This window comes from Callospermophilus lateralis, chromosome 18, assembly GCF_048772815.1.
Source record: "Callospermophilus lateralis isolate mCalLat2 chromosome 18, mCalLat2.hap1, whole genome shotgun sequence".
In the NCBI taxonomy this organism is placed as follows: Eukaryota; Metazoa; Chordata; class Mammalia; order Rodentia; family Sciuridae; genus Callospermophilus; species Callospermophilus lateralis.
This window is the reverse complement of record NC_135322.1, coordinates 32,380,979-32,399,330: the sequence shown is the minus strand read 5'-3', so window position 1 is coordinate 32,399,330 and position 18,352 is coordinate 32,380,979. Positions and strand designations below refer to the sequence as shown.

General features: G+C 34.1%; 1 protein-coding gene across 2 annotated transcripts in view; it reads right to left on the bottom strand.

Annotated features, from left to right (window-relative positions):
- Positions 1-18,352, bottom strand: part of Phkb (phosphorylase kinase regulatory subunit beta) — a 224,084-nt gene that overhangs the window by 25,764 nt on the left and 179,968 nt on the right. The window contains exons 15-25 of one of the 2 annotated variants that reach the window (XM_076839471.2): positions 17,481-17,536; positions 16,826-16,919; positions 12,316-12,399; positions 11,776-11,880; positions 10,581-10,663; positions 10,283-10,373; positions 6,657-6,718; positions 6,408-6,570; positions 5,208-5,289; positions 3,028-3,085; positions 1,828-1,918 (exon numbers count right to left, since the gene is read on the bottom strand). In XM_076839471.2, coding sequence (XP_076695586.1) covers positions 1,828-1,918; positions 3,028-3,085; positions 5,208-5,289; positions 6,408-6,570; positions 6,657-6,718; positions 10,283-10,373; positions 10,581-10,663; positions 11,776-11,880; positions 12,316-12,399; positions 16,826-16,919; positions 17,481-17,536 — 969 coding nt within the window. Of the gene's footprint in view, positions 1-770; positions 862-1,827; positions 1,919-3,027; positions 3,086-5,207; positions 5,290-6,407; positions 6,571-6,656; positions 6,719-10,282; positions 10,374-10,580; positions 10,664-11,775; positions 11,881-12,315; positions 12,400-16,825; positions 16,920-17,480; positions 17,537-18,352 lie in introns of both variants that reach the window. The other variant, XM_076839472.2, reaches the window with a different exon arrangement.

The window sequence follows — 18,352 nt, the reverse complement described above, 5'->3', positions numbered from 1 at the left end:
CAGCAAGGTAATTAGAGATTACTGAAAACGAAACAAAAAATGAGCAGTCACAAGCCATTCCATATCTTCATGCACAAACTCCCACATTTATCAAGTATCTATTCTACGCCAGATCCATGCTAGGCACACTGGGACATATACTAGACAAGATCTAGGCCTTGATCTCTGGGGGGCTCAAAGCCTACAATGAGGTAAGAGACACACATTCAAATGAATTGGGATTGTGGACAGATTGTGGGAAGTGTCATAGGCCTGTTACGATAATACAAAGGAGAGTAGGGATTACTGCTAGCAGGAGATGGCTCTGTGAGAAGAAGGTAACAAAGTTGGCATGGAGGGTGAAGGATCTAGGGACCAGCACTGTCATGAAAACTCTGGTTCTGCTTGAATACCATCACCGATCTAAGGGGCAGGAGGAGTTCACGTGAAGTATAAGGAGAAATGTGTCTTTGCTATCCACTGCCTTTGCTCTGCTTATCCTAAACCTGTCTGGAGCACTTCAATAAGTACTATTCCATTTTCTATGTCAGTGTCTGCATTGATCTCAACATAGAAGTTGAAAGTTACAGCTCTAAGGTGTGCAGGAAAAATGAATAGTCCATAAAACAACTGTGAGTTTTTGAGATTGTGCATGTTTTTGCTTGGAGAAGGAGCCTTTTGAAGGAATGCCTGAGCACTGTTGATCTGTTTGTGAGAGGCCTTTGACACTGAGCTGTGCCAGAAACCTTTGTAACTGTGACTGAGTGAATGTCTGAAAAGCAGATACTTACCTGTTTGCCCTGAACTAAAACATTAGTAATGGATGGGGCCAGGCTGTCCACTACTTTACTTAATAGACTTGCTGCACGACGTACAACCGACCTGGGGGCAAAGAAGAGAGCAGGCCAGATGTTCACAAGTCTAAAAAATGATGAATGAATGGGACCTCGATTAGGGATTTATAAAAATATATATGGTTGAGTCCTCACATAAATATTTGGAGGAAACACTGTGAGCCCAAGACATTAGAATTAACAGCTGAAACATTCCAGACTATTGGATCATCCAGAATAAGGGAGGGATGATCCTTTACCCTTACCTCTGCCACCAGGCTGTACCAAAGGCATTATTGGTATCATTATCAATTTTAAAAGAACAGGGAGCCTAAGTATTCCTTTAATTGGGGTGGAGGAAGGGAGTATGGGAAAGAATTAAGAGGGTATTCTGATTTTGCATTAACAAATTCACTATTAAGTCTGTCACTGATACATATGACCTATTCCTACAACCACTTCGTTTCCTTTTGTACCTCATAACCTAATCCCTGGATCAGAGAACTCAGTACTGAATTTTAGAAAGTGCTACAATGAAATACCAGCACTTTTTTTCTTGATAAAGCCAGAATGTTGGGGGAAGGAATTCACACTGCTATTTTTACATTCCTGAAAAAGTCTTAGAACATAGGGAAAACAGATTTTTTTTTTAAAAGTACAGCACATGCAATACATAAAGACATTTTCCCACTCAAAGTAAAAATTCATGTGGAATGTTCAGATGGAGAAAAGGAAATAAAAATGTACGTTTGAAATTAACTAAAATTTTTTTTTAAAAAATCAGGATATCCACAGAAACTGGCCTATAAAAAGCATTTATATTTCTTAATTTCAACATAAATAGGAGTAGTAGAAAATTAAGTCAAAAACTGATAGTTAGTGAAACAAACATTTCCTACTTTTAGAGAAGCTTTCATCCACACACCATAAGACCAAAAGACACGTTTAAACTGTAGACTGCAAATAAGCCCACACGTTTCAAGCAGCTTGAGCTTCCAGATTCTGTGCATGTTACCTGTTTCCCATGTACCAGAAAAGTAGTAATGTGTGGGGCTATAGAGGAAGAAAATTTCTGGGTAAATGCAGCCCCGTAGCGCACCGCCAACCTGGGTGTGTCAGTGGAAAGCCATAAAAGGGAAAATAGAATAAATAAAACCTCCAGGAGTTTGTTCTTTTAAACATAACATTCATCATTCTAAATGTTTGCTAGTTAATGATTTAACCTAGAATACAAGCATAATACGTAAAGCAAGAATAGGTTTGCTTAGCCAAAAGTAAGAATATAGATCATATTTGAAATTTACTGGCTAAAAAGCAATATTTATTGGCTTGCATGACTTACTGTACTGAGAATTTGAGATTTAATCACAGGATTACTCCATTATTTCTTCTGACTAGAAATGATATATACTATAAAAATAAGAGTTGAAGTTCTATACATAGGTTATTTGGTATAGCCCCCTTATATTAGAGATTAGAAACATGAGGCTAGACACTTATAAAAAATTAAATGAGTTATTTGACAAAAATGTACACACACACACTCAATGTTTGTTAAGTTCTGCTAATAAGATGATTAGAACTGCATCAAAATGCAAAGGGTCATAATGTAAGCATATCTTTCCCATTGTGAATTTAAACAACTTTATCTAAATTTACCTATTTTTTTTTTAATCCCCAAGAAGTGACTACCTCTGTAGAACAAATTGGTTATTTTTCATGAAGCAACTATAATCATTGGGATTTATTCGACTTAAGTGGTAAAGAGAACTGTCTTTTAAGTACCTTATTTATAATTAATTGTAAGTAAATGAGCCATTGGTCTCTCTTTGTGGCTTTCTATAAGTTTTTGAAAAACAAAAACTAAAGTACTTTGCTGAGACAGAGGAGGTACAGAGTAGGAAAGAGTCATTAGGATGTCATCCCAGGAAATACTCTCCACGTTGAATCCCTATGGAGGTTTTTATTCTTAGACATTTTCTTTTTTAGAAAAATATTGGGATAGTCACAGTGCAATGAAATGTAGGCATATCCTTAGAAAGTAGATAGTCATGGTGTCATAACCTCAGAGTTTAAAGGTAAAAATTAGGGTGAATAACCATCTTTAAGATTGATCCATTATCTTAAAGCTACTGAATATAACAACACACACACACACACATTAAAAAAAAAAAAACCCACAAAAACCCACAATGACAGGGACACTAATACAAACCAAAGCTTTTTGCTGCCAGCTCTTCTATAGAGTCTCTCAATGTGATCAGAAACGGTACCTAGACATTGGATAATAGAGTCTTTGATGAAGAAAGCTTTTAATTAAAGATATAACATTTATTCCCCTTTAACAAATGACTCAAATTTTTCATTTTGTTCCTTTAGAGTTGATACATCCACCCATTAATGGTCTGAACTATTTGACAAGTAGAGCGTGAATGTCCTTAGCACTCGTTTCCATTTAGTCTGAGTAAACAATTTTGGTATCTTATTTCTTGAATTCTTACTGTTTTCTTAATTAATATGTAATCTAAGCTTTAAACAGATGCAAATAATATTTTAATTTACTGCAGAAAATAAAAAGCTATAATGAAGTAGCAAATTGAACAAATACCATAGACTTGTTTTGTTTTGTTTTTAGTTGAAGATGAACACAATACCTTCATTTTATTTGCTTATTTTTATGTGATACTGAGGATCAAACCCAGTGTCTCATGCATGTCAGGCAAACATTCTACTACTGAGCTACAATTCCAGCCCTACTATAGACTCTTAATGTAATGACTCTTTATTTATTTGTTCAATGAAAGTTAACTGAGGCCTTGTTAAGTGTATGGGGCTATGATCTTTCCAATATACAGTAGAGCTCAAAACACACCACTGGGCTTCATTATTTGGCCATAATTAAATGTGGTTTGACCTTATGACAGGTTTCATTAGCAAAGAAACAATGTGACAACACCAAAAAGGAAATAAGGGTAAAGAACAAGATTTTTAATATTTTAATAGCTTTGTAACAAATTAGATAAAATTATTTTCAGATTCTGTAGATATTTGTGATTTTCAATTTATCATAAGGATTTATAGATTTAAAACATTTAGAGTCTTTCAAGTTTCTAAGTAAAAGATGAATACTATTTCCAACTTTACAATAAATGGTTTAAAAAGAATTCCCTCAGCATTTTCATTATCAATTATTTTATATTAATTTTATTTAAAAGCACTACAATAATGATCACTCTGAATTCTAGGTTCCTAAAAAAAGTTTGATTTTTAAAAATCTTACCTTTTTGTTTTTTAGCTAAAGTTCAGATGTCATTGATTGTCCTCAATCCAATTAAGATTTTGCTTATAGTTTTAGGACAAATTAGAAACATGAAGAATTTTGCTTGAAATTTGCTTAATAATATTCAAGAAGTTTATCTTTTAGCTACCATAATGCAAAAACTAAATAGATGTCATTTGAATAAAAAATTATGCTTAGTTCATTACTAAAACCATAAATATTATTAATTACATTGCTCTTTAAGACACTAACCCAATTTTCCATTCTAACTCAAATCAACATGTACTTCTGAATAAAGAGTATTTCCAGATGAACCAAAATTTTTTGAGTAGCTGGACATTATGTACTTGAAATATATTCTGATCATTCTACACTATAAAATGAGAAAAGCAGACCAGAATATAGAACTCAAGGATTCCTTACAGTAATGACCCAACATAGGAATGTGGATTACTAGGATAACTGGATTTTGTCCTTAATGCAGAGTGCATGTAGATGTGATTAGAAATTATTTATTCTTTTTTTAAATATATATTTTTTAGTTGTTGATGGACCTTTATTTTATTTATTTGTATGTGGTGCTGAGAATCGAACCCAGTGCCTCATGCATGCTAGGCAAGCGCTCTGCCACTGAGCCACAACTGCAGCCCTAGAAATGATTTATTCTTTTTACACATCTTCTGAGTGCAATCCTATTATATGCTATGTTCCATTCTAAATGGCTGCTGCAGACCATGAAGGAGCTAATTGTTATAGACATAAACTATTCAATAATATTCTTAAAAAATTATAGGAAATAAAACTGGAAACAAAAACTATCAATAAATAACTATGACATCATCAGAGGTTAACAGTCACAGGCAGAACCCAGGCTCCAATACTGTTCAATCAGAGAAACAATCAAGCATCATTGCATGAAAGCCATTTAGGAATTCATACATTGAACAGTATATTCCACTCTGGGGGTATGAATGCACATATTCCTTTTAAAGGAGGGAAAAAATCTTAATGGAGGACCAAATAACTTTTAGTGGATATTTTTATCCATATCTGATAGGTGTTCAAAAATAAAGAAGTCCTGTTATTTAAAATGTTTCCAATACACAAACTCTTACCTTCCTTTGTGATGAAGTTGGGGCCTTCTCTTTTGAGCAGTATACCCAGCAGGATGGTTTGGCTAGCCAGACAACTACAATCCTAAAAATATAAATCAGTGTGAGGAACTAGAATGAAATAAATACAAGTGTTACCACAGTGGGCAACTAATCACAGAATTACATGATGCAGAGAGGATGTACTCTGTTATGGAATTCAGGAAAGATAAATTGTCACTGATATACCAAGCATAAGATGATATAATACAACTATTTATATTAGATACTTTGGAGATAGAGGGTAGACAACCGAGTTTCCTGATGTAGCAGAATTTAATAATAAAAAATTTCAAGAAATAAACAATGTAGAGAAAATATTTGTGTATGAGATTTATACTGATTCTGCCATACTCTGAGATTTGGCTAAGGCATTTAACCATTCTCTTCTTGACTTCACTTATTCATAAATGGAAGAATAGGTTGCTATCAACCTATTGTTAAGAGATGCTTAGTAGGATGAGACATTAAGAGTGCTGATCATATATTAGGGCAGTGTGCTATGAGTTTTATCACTGTTGTATTCATGCTTAAGTGGATCTATATAACATAGATCAATAATAAGAACTGATGATGTCTGGAAAGATTTACATGTTGTCTACATGCTCACACTAGTATGCTCCAAATAAGATATCAATGTTTACAGTTCTACCAGTAGAATTTCGATTCTTTCAATAAGTCCTACACCCTATCCCTACCTATCCTAATAAAAATGTGGAAAGATAAAATATTAAGTTGCTAAAATATTGAAATGGATGCAATCAGAGAACTATTTTCCTTAGTGACAGGATAGATTTAAAGCAAGCAGTAGACCTAAACATTGGGGCAGGATTGTTAAGATGGGGATGGGAAAGGAACAGGAAGGGCACTGACAAAAATGTCTGGAGAACCCAAAAGCAACTATCTCTGACTTAAATTCTTTAATGACTCACAATACTTTCATATCCAAGATGGTCCTATTCATTTGCACTCTCATTTAAAATAATCTATGCTAATTTTGTATCAAAAGAACAACCTTTCATGTTTGCCCTGGGTGCAGACCAGCTATCCACTTCCAGATTAATTGCTACCTTCTGAGAGGACAGAAAGACACAGAGCCTGACTCTGGGAATTCCTGCTATAGCAACCTCACTTAGGGCCATGAGGGAATTGCATCTTTCTCACATTCAATTTTTGAAGAATATCATGGGTGGATTTGTTCTTCCATTCAGTAATGGTAACGTCTGGTTGTTGCTTCAGTTCAGGGGTATCGGGGGTACTGCTTTGTCGTTTGACTTTTGAATGTTTGGGAAATTGTAATTCCTCGAAACTCTTAAATTCTGGAAGCCTGGAAATTAACAGAAAGTGTCTTTAAATTCCTGCTTTCTAATGTAATCACAAGAAACAAAAACTAAATAACAAAAAGAGACTTACTTCTCTGTGTCACTGATTCGTAGGAAGTCAAGTTGTTCTACTACAGCTCCAGATATTAGTGTCTAGAATATGATGGGAAACTCTTATATTCTTCAATCCATACTATTATGTTCTATGCACACACTTTTCTATAAGCAAGAACTACTTTAAATGAAGTTTACTTAAATATATACAGTGTTATCAGTTATAGAAGGCAAGTACCATACTGTTTCAATAAATTTTCAATTTCAGCCATTTAAATTTTTTATTTAGAATTTCTTTTTTTATAGTTTTTGCATCTCTAGTAAAATTCTCCAACTTGTTATCTAATTTCTTAAACATATTAATCATAGTTAAAGTCTATTTCTAATAATGCCAATATCTGAACCAAATGTAATTCCATCTCCATAGTCTTATTGTTTGAGCTTCTCTCCTAATTTACCTGATAAATTAAATATTGCAAGATAGACATTACATATAAGTCACTGCAGAAATATTTTGAGGATCTGAATGATGTTATTTTCTACTTGCCCATCATTTATTCAAATCTTATATTTTTCATCAAAATTGTCTAATTTTTAAAGCATAATTCCATGTATTTCTTTTTTTATTTGTTTTAATTAGTTACACATGACAGTACAATGATCTTGAGATATCATCCATTTGAATCAGATGGGGTATAATTTCTCATTTTTCTGAGTGTACAGGTTGTAGAATCACATTGGCCATGTAGTCACGTATATACATATGGCAATAATAAAGTCTATTTTATTCTGCTGTCCTTCCTTTTCCCCCTTCCCCTCCCCTCCCCTCCCATCACTTCTCTCTACCCAATCTAATGGGACACACTTTTTTTTTTTCTTTTTCCTCACTTCGTCATACATGTATTCTGTATAACGATGAGGGTCTCCTTCCATCTTCCGGGCAATTCCCCTTCTCCCTCCCTTTCCCTATCTAGAGGTAATCTTCTTCTCATGCTCTTCCTCCCTACCCCATCTTGAGTCACCCCCCTTATATCAGAGAAGACATTCGGGATTTGTTTTTTAGGCATTGGCTAACTTCACTTAGCATAATCTGCTCTAATGCCATCCATTTCCCTGCAAATGCCATGATCTTGTTATTTTTTAAGTGCTGAGTAATATTCCATTATGTATATATGCCACATTTTTTTAATCCATTCATCCATTGAAGGGCATCTAGGTTAGTTCCACAGTCTAGCTATTGTGAATTGTGCTGCTATAAACATTGATGTGGCTGTGTCCTTGTAGTATGCGGTTTTTAGGTATTTTGGGTATAGTCCATGTGTTTCTTATAAAAATTAAAAAATATCTATGTAGATGCTGGAATGCAAGAGGCATTTACATATAAAAGCAAGAGTAGATTTATGTTTAATATGTCCATCAGATATCTTTAACTCATATCTTTCTTTAAATCTCACTAAAATAATAGTAGGAAAATGTTTAAGGTGTAAACCCATTGAAGTATAAATTCATTAGGACAAAAAGTACAGAGAAGAGCCTCAGGACCTGGAGGCCCAGGATACTGTTGGAAGTAGGGGAGAGGGAGCTAAAAACAGTAGGATTTGGACATTATTATAAAGTGGCTGTAATTCAAAATTTCCACCTCCTTCCCTAAACAGCTAAGAATTTTGTATCACCCTAATTTTGGGGAAACAAGAGGATTTTTCTCTAATTTATTTATTTATTTATTTCAGTGCTGGTAATTAAACCCAGGGCCTCGTATATGCTAGGCAAGTACTTTACCACTAAGCTACAATCCTAGCCCTTTTTCTCTGGTTAATAGCTGTGTATCAAGAAAATAAAGTATAGTAGAAGGCAGGAAAAACAAGAATTAAAAATAGATGAGCTGACAGTTTACATAACTCCCAGTGGGACCCCTGTGTCCCTTCTCCTACCCTGTTCTCAGGACATGGAAGGAAAGTGTGTATCATTTAGTCATGACAGTTTGTTTTTTGGAGAAACTGAAGAGCCTTGGAGAAAAGACTTCCAGATATTGGCTCCTGATGCTTCCCTCACAGAGGCTTTTGCCACCAGACCAATTTATAAGGACATTCATCAAGCCTTGAATCCTTCCTCCCCAAACAGAGCTTCCTATAAAATTTTTACTTCTTTATTCTTACAAATGAATGGTAGCTAAAGATTACCAGATATATGAAAAATATCTTCAACATAAAAGACTGAGAAAAAGAAACCTGAAAGCGTTAATGCAGGGGGCTAGAGATTTGACTCAGTGGTACAGTGACTGCCTAGCATGCAGATAGCTCTGGGTTCGTTCGATCCTGAGCACCGCAGAAAAAGAAATAATAAAAAAAAGTATCAATGGGATAATATAGAGGAGAGGGAAATTTCAAAAACTTTTAATTCATATCCTTAAAAAACAACACAAAATGTGACATCTATAAAACAAGAGCAGGCTATTATGAAAAGGAAAAATTAAAAACATAATAGGCAAAATGTAAAACTCAATAGAAGAGCTGCAAAATTAAAATCTAAGAAATTGCTCAGAAGCATTACAAAAAGACAAAGCAACAAAAGATAAGGCGAAAAATTATAATCTGGGAAAAAAATCATTAAGTATGCAAAATGCAACTACCAGGGCTGGGCTTGTGACTCAGTGGTAGAGCGCTTGCCTAGCCTGTGTGAGGCACTAGATTCAATTCTCAGCACACATATAAATAAATGAATAAAATAAAGATCCATCAACATCTAAAAAAATGTTTTAAAAAATGCAACTACCAGTGAATGAGTATATAAACACGTCATTTATAACACCACCTGCATAGGTCCTCCTTGTAAATTTTCCTTTCTTAAAATTGAGCACCTACTATGTGAAAGACCCTGTGGGATCATCACAATTATTTCGTAGAAAATAAGACATTTAAGTTCATGATGGATTACAATTCAAATAGTGAAGTTAAAGGTCATAAAAGTATGGTAAAGCAGAGAAGTGTCACTTCTAGTCTGGGTCATTTTGCAGAATTGGCCTTTAAAATTTCTAAGACTTCAAAATCCAGAGATCTTAAAAGGAAGAATATTCCCAGCACAAGAAACAGCATGAGCAGAGGGGCAGAACTCCACAAAATTCAGTGCACAGTAATTAATTTGTATTGGCTGAAGCACAAAAAGTGTTTAGTAGGAGATAATGGTGGACAGAGGAGCTGCTATGACTATCAGGGAACAAAAGAAGGTTCATGTAATTTATGAGATGTGAAAATAATGCTGTGATGTTCAAATGGAATGAGGATTTCTACTACAAAATCCTGGTTGATGTTGTAGAAAAAGGAAAAGAGCACTGAATCAACAGTCAACTAACTTGTGCCTACAAGCCCAAGATTATGTAGCAGGTCACTTCTGTACTTCTGGACCCCAGCTTCCTCAAATGCAAAAATGAGGTTAAAGATGAGCTTCTCTGACCTTAACATTCTGCTTAGGAAACAACTGCAAATGTTCAAGCAACTGACTGGTATAATCAATCAGATAAACTGGGATAGTGACAATAGGAATAGGAAGATAAATACATAATGAAACTTTAGGACAAAAACCTTAAATAGAACATATATTAAGAAATATCTGTATTTCAGATTAATTGTCCTAAAAACAGAAACACACTGAAATTCAAGAGACTACCTGTAGACGATCAACATGAACTTTGACTCCTCCAATCATCCCTTTTTTAAAAGCTGCCAGCATATCTAATATGGGGTTGAACCGGCTACCTCTAGAAACAAAAGAGGCAAACAAATGAGCATATTAACAGCATAATGGGAAATCAATAATCAAATACTAAGTGTATTTCATATATGCAAAACACTCTGCTACATGATTATAGAGGGATACAAAAAAATACAAGGAGGCCCTGCTTCCAAAGGGTTTACTGTGTTAATGACTGTAAGATACATGCATTTTACTTCTTTCAGCAACCTACCTTATATTGTCTTCCCGGATAAGAACAAGGAAAAGTGGACGTCCATGCATTTTCCAATATTGCTTAATGAACTGTAGTGCATTCTATCAAAATATGAGTAAGGTATGGTGTAATGGCACAGTATCTGAGCAAATTAAAATCCTTAACCATGTGAGGCAAAGAGCCAACAACACTCTTAAATATCAAAACAGTTCACAATTAAACCTTGAATAACTCAGACTATTTACAAGTACAGAAATCATTTTGATTTCAAAACTTGTTCTTACAAGTAATCATATATATCACCCATGTTTTAAGGCTTCCTTGCTCATACACATGTTTATTCTCTCTTTACCTAAAAAAAATACAGTCTAGGAATGGTACCAGAAAGAAAACAAAGCCACCTGTTAACATTCAGAACATTAATTCTCGCTCCATGTTACTGCAGATTTATATTACAACAGGTAGGAGAGACTGAATTGAATCAATTAAAACCATCAGCAAAGTGGAAGGAGTTCTTTAACTATTTATGTACCTACCTATCATTATCATTATAATATCAAAGATTTATATAACACTTCATCCCATGCCAGGCACTATTCTAGATGCTTTACACATACTAACTCAATCTTCAGAACAACCCTATTATTATTCAGTTTTACAGATAAGGAAGCAGAGGTACAGAAGAGCTAAATAACTTGCCTAAGAACACACAGCTGATAAGTGATAGTCAACATTTTGACAAACGCAATTTGATTTTAGATTTCAGGCTCTGGACCATGATTCCAAGCTTCTCTACTTTACAAGTAGGAAAGGGAGTGGAGAAGGTTTTAATTTACAGAGATATGAGTTAGTTGAGGTCTTCCTGGACATTCTTCATAATTATTCTGCCAATTCAACTTTTGTTCAAAAAGAGATGAAACTATTACTATCATAGAGTTTTCAAATAGTTCTCTATCTGCTTTTACAAAACTTTACCTTTCATTCCATTTGTAGAAAGGTATAACAAGCAATGTAATACTATTTGATATAAGACATACTCCATCTATTATTCTAATGCTGCAAGTAATCTAAACTCTTTCTCCAATGGTATTGTTTTACTTTCGTATTTTACACGGTGTTAATAAACACCCAGGAGCACTCAATTTAACAACATGTGATAAAATCAGTGGAAACAATGTCATCCCATTTCAATCAAAAGGCAGTCTAAAGTTACCTTTATGTCATCTATCAGCAATAAAACATCTTGAGACATGTAGAAATCACTTAGGTCAAAGATGATAGGGTAACAAACCACAGTCTTTCCCAGAATACGGTAAATCTATAAGGAAAAAAAAAAACAAAACAAAACATACTAAAGGCAAAGGTGCAGTATCTTAAGTCTTTCAGATATTAAATTGATGCTTAATTCTGAAAGCAAATAAATCATATAAAACCATATAATACTATTTTTTAAATATCCTGATTGAATTAGTATGCTAATAAAGTAAACCACCTTTATTAAGAAAAGTCTGTGTTTGAGTAAGTATTGTTATAAATAAAGTACTTTACAAAGCTTAGAAATAATATAGCAGTGAGATTCCCAGAAAGCTCCTGTGAGCTTTACTTGCTGAAAGATTTACTTGCTGAAAACAATAATCCAGATAATTAGCCCAAGTACATAGTGCAATATGACAATGGATGGATAACAGGTCACAAATAATTTTAGAGGTGACATTATAATTGAAATACATCTATAAGAAAAATTTGTGAGTACCTTTGATGTACCGAGGCAGCCAATAGGCCTATCTGGCCTTCCGGAAAGTCCTAACTTTTCATTGATGCCCAGGTGGAAATAAGCCTGTAATACACAGTTTGTGAAGTACAATCAGGCAGGAATCAACACTTTTGTTTTTCCTATTTTCTTCCCCTTGACTATTATCCTACTAATTTATGGTCTTTCTTGAGAAAAAGAGACCAGGGGAACCTCTTCCAAGGACTACAAGCCAGCAAAAGCTGTCAACCTAGATTTTGGGTTACTGAGTTCTTAAGAACAAAACGTTTGCAGATCCACTAATGAACATTCTAAAATTTGACATTGCTGTTATGTTGTCATAAATGTTCAACTTGAATGGCTCTATTTGATTTATAAAAGAACTCAAAGAGACAAATTACTCCTGTGTCATTAGAACAATTTGACTACTTTTAGTAAAAAAAACAAAGAAAAAATAAAACAGGGTCATACATTTCCTGGGTGTCCACCTCCAAGTATTTCCCACCAAAATGGAATCTTTATTGATTTTTCTGATAATATAAATATTATTTTTTTAAAAAATATTTTTTTAGTTGTAGATGGACACAATACCTTTATTTATTTATTTTTATGTGGTGCTAAGGATCAAACCCAGTGCCTCACACTTACTAGGCAAGCTCTCTACCACTGAGACACAACCCCAACTCCAATATACATACTCTTTTAACCCCTTACACATTCATGTAATATACAATCTGTCTAGTATTCTAATTTTTAAACTTAATATTGTTTTGCTTCAATTTCAACATGTTAAAATTAGTCTATGCATTTTCTTTACATTTCAATGTTGAAATGACTAAAGAAATATAACAAATAAGAAGAAAAAGTCTGTAGAAATATAAGAAAAGAGGGTGCCACAGTGGAGTAGAAAGTTCTAGAATTTATATAAAGTAAAAATGAATAGTTAGAATGAATTAGGAGTTAATCAATGCCAGAGATGAGCATTTAATCCAACTAAGATACCCTTAATCCATTTAACATCTACCCCATCAATTTTTTGTTATTTTAAAAATAACTCAACATCTCTGGACAGTAGGAAATTATGTATACAGGATAATTTCCCAAACTAGTTTGATCAAAGAGAATGTACCATCTCTCTGAAACACAATGCCTGATTGGTTACCCTCTAAAATAATGTGCTAATTTACATTTATAGCACATAGGCCTTTTTTGTCATTCTCTTCGATCAAAATGATATTTCAAATTACTTTTGAACTAATATATTGAAATATTTTGTGGTTGAACATTTTCTGATATATTAAGTTACTTTTGAAAGTTCTTATAATTTTTCTCACTTGTTCTCTTTTCATCTGGATATCTGTCATTCTTTTTGATTTATAAGAGATCTTGAGGATATTACCCTTTGAATATTCTACCAGTTTGCTCTTCTTCAATGTTGTTATGAAATGTGAGACTGACTACATAGTAGGTCAAACATCATTTCAGCATGTGGTATTTAAATATAAACATTTTTCTACTAGAATGTTTCACAAGCCCCATTGATGTACTAGGTTGTTTATGCTATATTTAGTTAAATTTTTCAATTGTTTTCTGAGTGGCTTCCTGGCACTGGTACCATTCTAAGAATGGACTTCTCTTCCCAATAATCATATAAGTATTCTATTTTTTTTTTATTCTGGTGATTTTAAATTTAGATTATCTGAAAAATATTCAAAACTGTAATTTGTCTATAATTTATTTTTGTATTTGATGAGGTAAAAAACAAAATCTAACCTAAATTTTTTTTAAATGAAAAATCAAAGCAAGTGTATCTGCACAATCTGCTGATTGTGGTTTGAACTGATGCAAATAACAACTTCATCATATACAAAATTAATGTTGTTTCCAGGTTCTTTATATAGTCTGTCATGTCACAGTTAGCTGTTTCTCTGTCTCCTTTGGCATTGTACATTCTTCAAGGATAGCATCCCCTGAGTTGGCTCTGTGCCTGGCATATAGCTGGTACTCAGGAATACTTGATGGATGAATGAGGGAGCAACTGAATGTCCTCCTGAGCCACTGTGGTTTGAATATTGATTCTAGAATAGCACTGGTTTTAGACAAAGTCAACAGGCCAGGAAAAAAAATACTCTATAAGCATATTACATGGCTGCACTGAATCTATAGCAAGAACACAAGATGGAGTCCCCTTTTCTTTCAAATATTTAAAAAAAATAAAAGAATGTCTAAACTATTTTAGATTTCATATAGACAAGTGGTTATATAAATTAATCAAGCACAAGTTAGGGTTCTCAACCCTATAAGATTGAGAACTCTCAAATAGTACTCTTTAATACAGTAAAAGGATTCTCCTTAACTTTCTAAACTATATTACAGCAGGTCTGTGACCATGTAGACAGTGCATTCTAGGGTACAGATAATGCTTTTCACCTTATATTCATTCACACCATTTAATACTGAAATATATAGTTGTCCAAACCACATAAAAATGCAGAAGTACTTCATACTAAGTCTGCACCATAAAGCAGAACTCTGTGTTCAGACCACCACGGAGCAAATCACACCACAGTGGCTGCACTGTGAACATTAACCTCACACTATAGAAGTCCTGCCCTCAGCTCTTTGCCCTCACATCTTCTTCAGCGGGTTGAAAGAGGGTGTAGCTTCTTAGAGGAAAAGGATCAGTTACTGGAGTAGAGATGTGTGCATCAACTAAGATTGAGGAAATACCGTTACTTTCAAAAGGAAGACTTATATGGAGCAGTATGCTAAGCAATACATTTTAGTTGATAGAATCTCAAAGAGGAGTTAGTTTGGAACACAAAGGCTGCAGCCACAAAGAACAATCTTCCTTCTTAACACATGCATAGGGAAACTGGGTTCTTGGTTACAAATCTGTCTTTTTAGCCATACCACACAACCAAATTGTAAATAATTTGTTAATACCCTCTTTAAAACAATGAAATATAAGCCTCTGTGATGCCACAGCACATTGTACAAACACTTATTATAGATATTATCAAATAGACTATCATTAACTATTTTTTTCCTTCCATACCAGTAAACTCAAAGGTCATTTAAGTGTCCTACAGAGCTGTGTATATAGCAAGTGTTTGCTTATAAATGAATAAAATGTCAAATTCAGATAATTTGCTAGCCACGTTGGCCTTTTACATCTTGAATGTATGTTATCTGGTAGACTCAGGTACCATAAAACAATTTTGCTAATATTAATCAGACTTGAAAAAATGAATTTGGGCTAATTTACTTTAAGGATATATTCATGAAAGACTAACCATTTGTCACCATTCTCTAGACCTTTCAGTGAAAGACCATAAAAGTTTGTCATAAGGAACTATCTGTATAACCTTATTCAGACAAGGGCACTGTGGGAGAGCTTTAGATTCGGGCATGCTTTTCTCCTGTTGCTTCCTATCCTTGCTTTGTAGTTCTTCATTTCCCTCTTGATCTCATGTATCATCTTCTACTTTAAAATATAGCTCCTCATCATTTACATCTTGGTATAACTTTAAAATGTTAGTTATTCATAGGAGTCTTATGTACTAGGAAGATGGTAAGACTCTTAAGTTTGTTAGGAGGTATAAGGACCTTTTAAGAAGTGGTGTTCCTGGTGACCTGACAGCCAGATTCTGGGTTATGTTGCCTACAGACAAGATCCAGCCTGATGACCAGAAATTATGGGGTCCTGCATTTTCCCATGTAATGTGCACCTCACTTCTCTATGCCTTCATTCTCTTGTAGCATGAAGGCTTTGACCACAACCACTACGTTATAATCAACTTAACCTTGATTACTTGACAGAAATTGTTACAAACACTTCTGCTAAACTCCGGGGAGTTTGTTACTGTATTGTTTTTAAAAATTACCAAATAAAAATGGTAGTTTATGAGTAAATATGAGTCAACAATTTCCTGTCTCTAATGAGTAAGAATAGTCATAAACACAGGCACTTTTTGGATCCAGCTGCAGAGCAAAAGCTACCTTTTAAGCTCATCCTAAATAGGCATATAACTACATCAAAAGTAAATTCAAACATTATTTTATAATTTCTTTGAGACCTACCAAACCAAAGGAGTAGGAATTACTTCAGAGTCTAAATTGTAAGACAAGAGAAAAAGGGAAGTAGTGATTTAAAAAAAAATTTAGATGAGTTTAACGATGAATTAAAAATGGAAAAAAATCAAAATATAAAGGATAGTTTTACATATGACAACTAAAATTAAGACTAATTTACGTGCTTAGTGTAAGTCGGTAATGGATTTTTGCAAGGAGTAAAATATCAGTAAGACCTATATAAAATGTTCACAATACAATGCATTAAATTAACAATACTCAATATAATGGACTTCTAACTTACTTTAAAACCTTAGTATTAATGATCATATCCCAGAATTAGATTTTAACAATGCATCTTGCTTATAAACTAAGTCCAATCACTATGCTCTATTTCCTCCACAAAGGAGCAAGAAAGCACAGAAGCAGAATCACTTACTTTCACAAGCTCTTGCTGAGGCCATATCTGAATGGGTTCCACCTGCTGAGGCGTCTGAGTCTGAATACCATATGTGTTAAGAAAAACTTGAAGGCTAAAGAACATAGGGGGAGGGAGGGAGGTGGGAAGGAGGGAGGGAGGGAGAGAGAGAGAGAGATTTTTAAACAATGCATTTATAGTTTAGGGAATGGTGAATGAAGAAGATTAAAGGGGATGGAGGGGATGGACTATGAACTACATTAACTTGGAACATATTATTCATTTGTTAAATCAGCAATATGCAATTTATACTGGAATCCAGCAGCCCTCCTAGATTTTCTCCAAAGCATCATATGTGCTTTGGAGGCTGGCAGGAAGGATGAGTACTGATTTTGGGAATCCTCATAATGTGTTTCACAAATTTCTCATAACTATGCCCCAGACATCACTGGCACTGGTCACAGATTTTAACATTCACATGAACTAAGATAAAATTATTCTTCAACATGAAAAGAATGTTGTTCTGGCACTTAAAATGATGTTAACAACATTCTTAAAACCCTGTGAAGAGGTCTATAAAATTAATCTCTACTACCATATCAATACAGTAAACATAAAGCCATTATTCCCTTTCCCCTCCCCACAAAAGAACACACCACCCATCTGAATTTCATACCGTTGGCTTTCTGCTACAAGTGCTACGTGAACCACCAAATCATTTTCCAGTGGGCCCTGTAATACAGAATAAGGGAGGAGAAACATTTTAAAAGATTTGGTCATCATCAGCTACAATGAGAATCAAGGACAATATTAACTATCTCTAGAGTTCATTAAAATGATGGACACCAGCTGGCTCTAAGCAGCAGCCTCTATTTCCTTGCTTGCTACTGCCTACTAATCAATTTGATAGTGTAGACAGAGTAATGGAACACCAAGGAATGGAAAGCCATAAATCTCATCACCACCAGAGGGGCTAGTCTGTCAGGGCTATTTTGAATGATGCATAAGAGTAGTTTGGGGACTGAGAGTCATTTTCTATCATTTAACTCTGAAGAGAAGAGGAGGAACTAAAAATAAAAGTCCAATTTATGTATTCCTGTTTTAGAAAATGATTGTGGGTTAAAACTATCCATTTGACATCTTAACCACATATAAGGTTATTCTCTTTCTTTTTATTCAATTTCCTTTGGTACTTCATACACTGAAATAGCTTTATTCTAGTATATAGTTCCTACGGATGAGAATGAACTACCCAGTTGACCATATAATTAGCATTATGTTCATTAAATACAAGCTGTTGGACTTAATAGTTCTAATCAAAGACAGCATTGGATATTTGCTGCTCTTTTTTTTGTGTTGAAAAGATTCACTATAACATATATTATACATTGTTAAAATGAACCCAATTTTGAGCCTGTACATAATTAACAGAGAACATTAACAAGCACCAATAAATTACAGTACTAGGGAGCTCTGAAAATACTGATCAGATATAACTCCTTTACAGTAATGAATCCAACATTCCCAATAGTATGCTGTAAAGCATTT